Source organism: Phragmites australis, chromosome 1, assembly GCF_958298935.1.
Source record: "Phragmites australis chromosome 1, lpPhrAust1.1, whole genome shotgun sequence".
Taxonomy (NCBI): domain Eukaryota; kingdom Viridiplantae; phylum Streptophyta; class Magnoliopsida; order Poales; family Poaceae; genus Phragmites; species Phragmites australis.
This window is the reverse complement of record NC_084921.1, coordinates 44,239,380-44,250,388: the sequence shown is the minus strand read 5'-3', so window position 1 is coordinate 44,250,388 and position 11,009 is coordinate 44,239,380. Positions and strand designations below refer to the sequence as shown.

Below are 11,009 nucleotides of genomic sequence, written 5' to 3'. Positions count from 1 at the left end.
TAGCTCTGTTTTGCAATACTAGTTGAACACATAATGAACTATCAGATGCAGCGACGGATCTTAGAGGGAAGGAGGAGCTTTAAGCCCCCTAGCCGCTGGAATACAAGGGAAAGCAACAAGTGGAGGAGTAGGAAGAGAAGAAAGAAGAAAAATAAAATAAAAAAGAAAGAGGAGAGGGAAGTAGAGGGCCCTCGGCCACATGTCTCCTCCTTTATAACCATCAACCTCGGCTGACACATGCGTAGATCCTAACACCAATGAACCGTCAGCTGCCGGGCAGGAGAGTTGGCCGGCTCAAAACCGTGGACAGATTCCTCAATTAGTCAATTTCCAGCAAAAAATAAACCCAAATTCTGACCATTTCCCTGCACCGCCCGTACTAAAAACCGCCGAGCCCACGCCATCCGACGAAGCGAAACAGCGTTAAGCAAACCAATTAAACGAAGCGAAACAGCGTTAAGCAAACCAATTAAACGAAGCGAATCACTCTACTTTTCTGAAGCCAGCGCCTGGACTTCCGCCGCATGCTGCAGATGAGTACAATATTTACAAGCCGCCCGCCGGTGGGAACAAGAACAACCCAGGGGTTGCCATCGTTGTGCTCATCACTGTCCGCTCCATGTCCCACGCACGCCGACGTAGCCATCGCGTCGACCCGCTCTATAAAAGCACGGAGCCTCATCGCGGTAGCCAGACACTCGCCTGACATCGACACGGTAGCTTGTAGCGTTTGTGCTTGCTTGTCTCTTGGTTGGAAGTCAAGTCCACGCAGCGCGCGCGGATGAAGAAGCAGTGCGGCGGCGGGTGCCTGGGCGCGCCGATGCGCGCGCTGTCGCGGGCGTGCGACTCGGCCTGCGACCTCTACGTGCGCGGCATGTCCGGATGCGCGCACCGGGTGCCGTCGGGGGCGGCCGGCGCCGTAGGGCGCGGGTTCGGCAGGTCGCCCACGATGTCCCCGCCCCTGCGGACCAGCTCGGACAGTGTCGACGACCTCGTCCGCGCCGCGTCCAGGCGGCAGCGGCGCGTCGCGGCCGAGCCGTCGGAAGTGGAGGGGGCCGGGGCAGGCAAGAAGGGCGCCGCGGAGATGATCAGCGCGGCGCCGGCCGTCAAGACCCCGGCTCGGAAGAAGGGCGCCGCGGCCATGGGGACCATCGCCGAGGACGCGCCGTGCGAGTTCGGCGCGGACGGCTCCTGCGCTATTGGCTCCGCGCCGCCAAGGAGGCGCGGCGCGGCGGCGGGCCGCCTCACCACGCGCCCCGCTGTCGCTGGGTTCGGCGCCATCAAGGCCGGGAACGAGGTCTTTGCGCACTAAGCGATGCATGCGATGCGCACTCTACTCGTCCTGCCAGACATCTCAAGATTGCACCCCTTTTTTCCCTCTTTTCCTTTCTCGTCTTGCTGTGTAAATTATTGTACGATAACTACGAGAGCACAGGCAATTTGTCGTTAAGAAAACTATGAATGTGATGTGATTGCTCAAAATTTTCCCACGTGACGTGCAAGAGTACCGTATGAAATGCTGTATGCAGTTGCTAGTACAACTTCATCTTAAACTGCTAGTACAATTTCAGCTTAAATCGTTGAAGTATAAATAAGTTGTTATGCAACTTAATATGACATTAGCGTTAGATATCTTAGAGTTTGAATCTTAACAGATGTAATTAAATAAAAAATTAAAATCAACTCCTATTTTTATATTTGAGACATGAGGAAGCCTCTATATAAAAAAGAGTATTAAAGTATAATACAACTTAGCTTTTTGATCATCTGTTACGTTCTGCCTGGAAATGGACTAGATGAGATCGTGTGCATGAAGTCGCTATTGTGCTTGTGTAGTTACAATAGCGAATGCGGATGATATCTGCTCCTGCAATGCTACTTGCAATACAGTGTACGCAGATGACCTCTTTCACAATTTATTTAGGTATATTGAGTGTGATTGGTTGTCTGTATCAATTTTATTTGTTTGTATAGAAATAGTTTTAGGGATTTTTGTCTTTGGGATACTGATAAAATATGATTTGGTTCATACCACATCGCACTCTATGTTTTTGTCTCAGTCGCACCATGAATACGTGATTTTGTCTGTAGGACACCGCTTCGATTAAAATAAGCATTTTCAGCTGACAAAGTGAGAGAGTAGTCTCAAAATGACACAAATGCCCTTAGTCCCACCGGTTTGACTAGCGGGGCCCACACGTCAATGGGTGGACAAAGGGATAAGGCTAGTTGGCTTGTGCGGGTGTGAGGCATTCAGAGAGAGGGAGAGAGACCGGAGGGAAGAGTGACCAGGGAGGAGCGGCCGGGTGAGAGGAGGGAGCCGATGGACATGATGGCAGCCGGGAGAGATGGCCAGGAGGCGGTGGCCGGTGGTGCGAGAGGGATATGGCTGGGGCGAAAAAGAGAAGGTGGCCAGCGGTCGTGAGCAGACTAGGGAGGAAGGAGGTCGGAGGAGGAGGGAGGCGTCTAGGAGGAGATGGCTAGCGGGAGGCTTGCTCGCCGGTGGCGGAGAGAGGAATGCTGGAGGAGGGAGTTCGGAGGTGCGCGCGAGCGGGAAGGAGATGGCCGGAGGGAAGGGGAGCCAACAGTGGCGTGTGATGGAGAAACGACGGCTTGGCGGCGCGAACAGGCTGAGCGTGGCCGAGCGGTGCGGCAACGGGGCAGCGGCTCGAGGTGCGAAGGAGTGGGCGGTGGCTTGGGCCAGCGGTGGCGCGTGCGGGCGGTGCAGGCCAATGGCGCGAGGGTGGCTTGGTGATGCGGGATGTAGAACGCGGCGATGACGGCCGGGACTACTGCCATCGCTCACCCAGCGCTGGTGTCGTCCAACGACCTCTAGGCTCTCTGCTGTCATGCAAAGGAAGGCCTCGACGCCAGGGCACGCCCGGGGGAGAGAGGAGCCTGGGTGGGGAGAGAACCGGGCGGCGCGATGGAGGGAAGCAGAGCGCGGCAGGGAGATGGCTGGAGAGGAAGGAGATGGCCGGTCGGGCTTCTCGACGAGAGAAGGCTGGCGACGGATGCAGCGTAGTGGGGGCGATAACAGAAGCACGACGCAACCACCTGGGGCGACGGCCAGCAGGGCGTCGACGGCGTGCAACACAATGGCCAGTAGAGTCTTCAGCCGGTGGTGGCGGTAACAGGGCTCCACCCTTCTTCGGCAATGGCAACCTTCTCATCAGCAGTAGCGAGATACCTCGTGTGGGTAGCAGGATCAGCGGCCACAGGGCATTGGCGGCCACCAGGGTGGCGGCCAACAGCACGTCGCGGTCCGGTCATGCTCCTCCTCGACAATCTCCCACGACGATGATGGCGGCGAGGCTTCAATCGGCAGTGGTGGCGAGATCCCAATCAAGCAGACTAGGGAAGAGGCTGACAGGTGAGACCCGCTTGGTAATGAAACAATAAGGATAAGGGCAACAAAGTCTTTTCATTCATACTATGATTATTTTATTCAACACGGTGTCCTAGAGACCAAGCCATATTTTTGTAGTGTCTGACCGGTAAAATCGACGAGTGCGGTGTGCTAGAGACCAAAACACACTTTATCAATGTCCCATAGACAAAAATCACATAATTTATGATACTGATAAGTGGATTCATCTGTATGAGCAGATAAAGTAGCCTATATCTATCGGACCAGGCTACGGACGTACATGTGCATCTGCCTAGCTAGACTGGAATAATATATATGATCTTCCTAAAGTTATACAAATACACCGAGCCAACATCTATCTGTTTGGGCAACCAATCACACCCTAAGAGTTTGCATATATGCATCTCCATGCATATTTCTGAAAGCTGCAAATTCCGACATGAATCAAGAGTGTGTTTGGTTGCCCGTATGAGTTTTCATAGAGCTACAACATAAATTCTAGACGAGTACAAGTAGGCTGAGTGGATGTAGTAACTCTAAAAAGAAGAGCGTTTAGTTGTCTACACGGGTGGATGCAATGATCATATAAAAGTATTTGATTGACTGTATAGACGGATGTAGTGACCCTGCATATGAGACTAACGAGTGAGCCAATTGCAGCACTAGCAGATGCAATGCATCCACTAAGCTAGACTCTACAGAGAAGCTCGATTTGGACGTATTCACGGGACTAGGCTCTAACCGTATAACTTCATCCACGGATGCAGAGAGAAATAATGTATGCAAGTAACCAAACAAATTTCTTCACAAGAATATACACATGAATAAAACCAAAATACCCCAGATACAAACAATCAAATACGCCCCAATAGATAGAGTAACCTTACTCTTATCTAGTGGCAGATTCCAAGCCACTAAACAAAGGTTCTCTTTTTTCTTCTTCTTTTCTTTCACTTCATATTCCTCTTCCGAAGGGAAAAATCGAAGGGAAGATGAGGAGAGAAGCTTAGGTGCGCCCCTCCGTCCTCACAGTGGATCAGCCCCTTCTCTCTATCTTATCTGCCGATTTTTTCTCTGCGCGTGCTCGGCATGTATACAATGGAACTGTCGATCTAGATATTCGTAATGAACTTTTTCTAATGTCATTGATTATTAAAAACACAATGAAACTGTTGATCTAGAATGATTCATTTTATTGCCAATTAAAGGTTAGCAAGGAAACATGTTTAATTGGTACCATCTAATCTAAGTCGTTCGTCCGTACCAATCACGTCTCCATAGCTGAGAGATAGTAGCTCAGCTCCTTAGGTAGAAGTTTATTACGAATATCTCGAATAATAACTTATCGAAAAAAATCTCGAATAATAACTACATCTTTAGATGAAAGATGCGCAACTTCTAAGAGAAAAGGGTTGATTCAAACTTGAGTTAAATCCGAAGAATTTTAATCCGAATCCCCCTAATCTAACCAGACCCTTGATAATATATATTTTTTTGGCGAAAAGATCAGATCAAGGCGGACACTGAATCAGGGCTTAGCGGTGCAAAAAAAAAAAAAAAAAAAAAAAAAAAAAGATGATCAACTAACCACGGGTACTAAAGGCTTCGAATGGCTTTTTAGCCATTTTTAATTTGTGTGGCACGCCATCATAATCCACGGCTGAAGCTTAGCATACCCACACTCCATAAGGATTTTTTTTAAAAAAATATTACTATTTTGAAAAATTATAAAAATAATAGTTAAATTCATAAAATTACAAGAATATGTATATATCAGAACGCGGAGTACCGATAAGTGATCTACCGGTACTCCACATGCCGACAGCTTACGTGGCAATGGGCTCGTGGCCTTATCGGCACACATGTTATGCCGAAAAGGTCTATCTGCACTCTGCATGCTGACAGTACCTCGGTAGACACTGATATGGGTGTCACACTACCTCACACCGACAAGCCTGCCGGTATTTAGAATGCCGACAAGATTGCCGACAAGCTTGTCGACACTTCGATTGTTAACATATAACATCTCTTTTTATTTTTTATTAATAATTTAAGAAGAATCATGTATTTAATGAGGCACAGGCAAACCTCAGTATACATCCATGCAACATCCTAAAGAAGAATTCAAGCTCTTTCGAAAACATCAACTACGGCTACACGGAGGCTAAGGCAATGAGGTGCACGGATGTTGAACGAACAAAAATGTTTGTTGTGCAAATAGTTGTCTAAATAGCATCACGGAGTTGTTCATATTTTTCTTAAATATGGTTCATTACAATTTTGTAGATATTTCTTTATTTAGTTGATGTAAAATTATGTGAATAATTTTCTAGTGAAGTAACATTGGGAGGATATAAAATCTAATTTTTCAAAGAATAGTAGTTGTGAAGCATAATTATCATAGAACCCAGCACGGATGTTACATACGCTGATAAATATTACATGGAATATGGGGTTTATCGTCGCTATGTGAATAGATCATAACCATAAAGAGATGACGACAACAAACGTCGACATGTACGGTATGCCTAAAGACTAACCTAATATTGTGTCGTTGCTAAATCTAACATACCTTAGAGAATTAAAATAGATCAGATTACAATAGATGCTCTCTACTGAGTACACCTAGGATATTTACCATTTCTTATGGCACCAGGGTCCCTTGCCTTACCGTGACGGGCCCTCTCACGCTTCCTTTCCTTCTCTACTTTGCACGCTTTAACCGTGATGCGCTTCTTCGCTGCCTTCCTCATGCACTCCTCCTCCCGATGCTTCAACCATAGTGCCTTTTACTATTGCTCATACTATCGGCGTTCGTAAGCTTCCCTCCTCCACTGCAGTATTGCATGTTTGTGACTGTAGTACATAAGGCAATATGCACCGACTCGTACCCTATTTATACACAGTCTATAACAAGTTACAATGACATGTAGTACTCTATCGCTAAATGAAATATGCCTTATAGAAAGACATATTACCGAGTGCAAGACAACATCTATTGGGTTGGTGGAAAACATGGAGTCTTCTCATCTAGATATTCCCAACAGATCTCTAGGAAGTTGCATCCATGGGGGTAGTGCTTCCTGCACATGTACCCTTGTACCAATCCACGTGCCACAGGCCTCGGCACACTCGGTAGATCGCACACACATTATGAAGGAACCTGCATATTACCTCATGTAGTGAGGTACTTATCTCACCACTCTTCATTGATTTCTTGTAGCCTCATCTTCGGTCGTTCAACATCCGCACGTCTCATTATCTCAGCCTTATTATAGCCATAGTTGATATTCCCGTACTCTTCTTTGTTTGCGTACCATTCATATTTGCACCTAGACTTGTCGAACTATTTAAGGGAAGCAAGTAAATTAGATAAAATTCATATCATGGTAGGATGTCATGCACACTTACCCCCACATTGGTACCAAGCAACTATGGCAAGCTGGAATGGTTTCAGACGTGCTATTTTACCGTAGTCACATTGTGGTATACGTGCCTCGTGCGCTTCTATATGTAGCTCGACCTCCCTCTTCTTCTACTCTGGGTCTTCATTTATATTTTTCTATTCATCCCCATGCATGAGTCTATCGAGGATGTCGCACCATAGTTCGTAAGGGTTCATCTTGCTCTTACCCTTGTTGGACCCGGACCCAGATCCGCTTGCTATGGAAGTGATTATGTTGGACTGTGTTAGACATGAAGTAGCTATGGATAGGTTACCCTGATATACATAAGGGGGAATACTACCATAAACTGTTCACTTTGTTGGAGGAAGAGTTATTACGATGTCAGGGTGGGTCTCAGGGAATCCTGTCGCGTATCTGTCAAAAGCGTCTGCCGACAGAGAGAGAAAGAGGCGTGGTACCATAGAAGAAGGGATAAGGTCACGAGTGAGTGTCCAAGCTATAGGTGTAGGCCGGCTGTAGCTACAAGTGTTATGGATGTAATGCATCACGCGCTCGAGCATCTTCTTTGACAACATAGAGTGGTTCCTTTTACATCGTGTAGGAACAACCTCAACTAATGATCAATGATAGAAGGGCAACATGGATGGGTCACCCTTATATAGACAAGGTGGTCGTGGCATGTTTTAGAAATCAATGATTCAAGAGGGAATATTGCTACACCTTGTGATGCTTTAGCAACAGGGATAAAGTCACGGACCCATGTATCGTCACCAATTTTGTGAAGTAAAAAAGGTTTGTAGAATAACGGTCGATGATAATTCATTCAAGTATGTTACATAACACAGTTACATTGCCATACGGTACACATATAGGAAATTTACAATTTTTTTAGCGTTAGGTATCATGGTCGAGCCAAAACGTAAACATAACATGTAGACACGCCTTAGGAAAAGTAAATAGCCGACCTACAATGGAGTCACACTAGAGTCAATCCTCATCACTTGATGCTTCTTTCTTGCGCGCTTGTGCGCGGGGTTCTTTCTCACACCTCCAATTTAGCTCGTCCTCGTCCCACTCCTTCCTTTGACCCACCCATTCCTGGTCCTTGGGGGATATGAAGTCATCGCTCCACTGATGAAATGTACATGCCCCAGTTGGTGGTTGGACGTGATTTGTTGTATGCGGACGAAAAGTGTTAGTACATGAAGTGAATGAAAAATTGTATTTTCTCAAAGTGATTAACTAAGAAGGTTTGCTCTCTTTGAAAAGCGCATCTATGTTCGAGCAATAGAAGTACCTCCTCCCGAAGGTATCCAAGTCATTGGAACACTGAACATTGCATTTCTGTCCACAACGGCATGCAGGCCTCGACATATGTTTTGGGAGTAAGCTATTACCGAATGTGTCCCTGCTTGGATCATTTGGTGGATGACCTTCAAATAGTTGCATGGCCCTTCTACATCTTCCTCTTTCCACCATACTTAGTGTTAGTTGTGTTCAGATGGTCGAGACAGGGGTGTATTATATTGACGAAGGGCATCAAATACTCTGATAAGCTCATCATCATGTGTCACTGCAGCGGCAGGGAAAAACCTGTGCATGGCAGGTCGGAGGAACAACTAGGAGTAATATGTACCCATGTGTCACCAAAAGTTTTCTCCTCCTCCTCATCCACAACGCCTGACGCACTATGGTCAAGGAGGATGCTGTGAGTTAGGACAATCTCTTTGTTCATTCTTAGCCAGTATGACTAGAAGCAATGTATCCCGATGTACTACCTTAGCCTCACGTAATATTTTCTTGTACCGTGTTGTTTCTAATTGCATAAATTATACCACATCATGTAACGTTGTATTTTGTTTGCACGTGTAATAGTAGTAGTGTTTGTAATGTGAAGGTGTAGCATCTAGGCTCCTATATAAGTGGTAAGTATTTTGGTGATTAATGACAACGTATTATTGTGACTAACATGTGTGTTTTGAAGGGTATCAAAAATTTAGTTCACAATGATGAGTGAGTTTCTTAGTCCCTAAGGTGATATAATGGACGATGAAAGAAGATATGCATTAGGATTAAGGATCTTCTAGTTCTAAGTGGCATAAAAAGATGAATGACACTTAGAGTAGTTTAAGTCTCTTTTCTTAGTCTTCTAATAGTACCATAAAGGGGGGCTAAAAGTTGTAGCTTGAGCTAGCTGAGTCTAGACAAGGTTGGATGCACACTTGTGAATTTATATCACTAAGTAGCTCAAAGAAGCTCGTGGTTAAGATGTCGAGAAGTTAAAGCTCAAGAGTGCTTGAATTAAACGAGCTCAGAAATTTTTTAGTACGCCAGATGATCCGGTGATACCAGAGATGAACACACTGGAGTATTGCTTGGATCAAGGAAAAAAGACCTTAAGTACACCAGATGGTCCGATGATCTAAGACCCATTAACATCGGAGTATTTTTGTGTGATGACGTAGCACAAAAAAGTTAAAGTCCACGCGAGATACTCCAACGTGTAAAGAAGGATACGCCTGAACATTTATTGCTAAGAGGATTTCAGCGAGGTGTTTGAAGAATATACACACTAGATGATCTGGAGTGTACACTGGAGTATACGCTGATTATTTTTTGCAGAGAAGAATTTCAAAGTCTGGATTTCATAGTTCTACATGCCGGATGATCCGACGTGTGCATGGAGGCTTTGCTGGAGTATTTAACAGGCTTAATGGCTATTGACAGCTAGCAATTGGGAGTGGTTGAAAAGGTACGTGCTGGATGTTCCGGCATGTGTGAGCAATAGCTCGTCAGATCTTCCGGTGTTCACAGAAAAATTGGATAGTTGGGTAATGACTTAATCTTTGAATTCATAGGCAGTATGCCTCAAACATTTCCTTGTAGTTTCTCCCTCTTTCTTTGGTTTTTATTATCTGTCTCAAAACTATTATAAGCTAGCCGTTTGGCAAATATTTGGAAATGAGTGTTTGAGAGGGTAAGGCTTCACTCAAATTGGTCCAAACAAGTTTTTTTATTGTGTGGTTATTTGAAGTTTGGACTCCACGAGAGATTTTAGTTCAGCAGAATCTTTTTCTTAACACCGGATGATCCAACGCTCTCTGCTTTCTCCCCAACGGATCATACGGCGTTCAGTGATCTGTGTTGTATGAAGTCCCCCTGCAAATAGTCCAACGTCAGCTCCAGGCCATCACCAGACTATCCGGTGCTCAATAGAGGCAGCAAAACCAGAGATGTTCAAAAATAGTTCGGTGAGTACAATTTTGTCAACTCCGGACCTTCTGGCATTCAGAAGTCAGTTTTTGGCTCAGTTTGCAAAATCTCTACAAATTTTGGTCTGACGCTATTTCTAACGTACAAATGGTTTATCGTAGGATCTCTGGCGTTCGCATTTGTCACAGGTCCCCACTTGTCATATATTCTTTTGGGCTCGGCCGTCTTGTCTCTTCTCGATTTGCATCGTCACCCAAGCTCCTCCCGCCGACCCGCTGAGTCACCACCGCCACTCTGCCGCCATCGAGATCTCACTGGCGGCCAACCTCGCCAGCTCCTCCTCTACTGCTCGCCATCAACTAGCCGCCCGCCTCTACTCCTTCCTTGTCGTGAGCCACCGCCGTCGGATTCCTCGCCACCAGCCGCCTCCGAGCTCGCCACTGGTCTCCCTATATGTAGTATAAGGGTATTTGGGGGGGGGGGGATAGCATGGTAGTTATATCGTGCAAATTCATAGGTTTAATGTTTAGACTGGGTTGAATGCTGATTATTTGGTTGAACGATTATTTAGGGATTAAGTATTAAAAAAGATTGCAATGCCTTTCAATAGTATGGTGGATAAATATTAACACTACTGTTGTAATTACAGAAATATCCAATCACGTGAACGGTCAGATTAAATTTATACTACCTCTTATCTATAGTTAGTATGGACCACCGTAAAAGGGCTCTCTAATTTATCCATATTCTACAGGCTATTACTTTTACTTCTGTGGATAGGAGCTTATTTCTCCTGTATAAATACTGCATATGAAGTCCAATATGATAACATGAGCTCCCAGCCTGATTCAGGGTAGTATTGAATATGAGGCACCTAAAAGGCCCTAACATTTGCCTTGCTTTGCATTCAGATTATGGATCTCTGTAACAGAAATTAAGATGACAATGACATACTCCACTTATTCCACTGGCAATCTGTTCTGTGAACTTGTAATGCTGTTACGTGATGCTAAAAAACA

General features: G+C 45.6%; 1 protein-coding gene across 1 annotated transcript; it reads left to right on the top strand.

Annotated features, from left to right (window-relative positions):
• The first annotated feature begins 594 nt into the window (after positions 1 to 594).
• On the top strand, positions 595 to 1,482 carry LOC133889767 (uncharacterized). Its single transcript, XM_062330244.1, has one exon. The coding sequence runs from the start codon at positions 782 to 784 to the stop codon at positions 1,310 to 1,312; it is 531 nt and encodes a 176-aa protein (XP_062186228.1). The 5' UTR covers positions 595 to 781; the 3' UTR covers positions 1,313 to 1,482.
• The last annotated feature ends 9,527 nt before the right edge of the window (positions 1,483 to 11,009 follow it).

Bases quoted from the DNA above. Each gene is read 5' to 3' on its own strand.
- LOC133889767 (XM_062330244.1), top strand. From the start codon at position 782: ATGAAGAAGCAGTGCGGCGGCGGGTGCCTGGGCGCGCCGATGCGCGCG.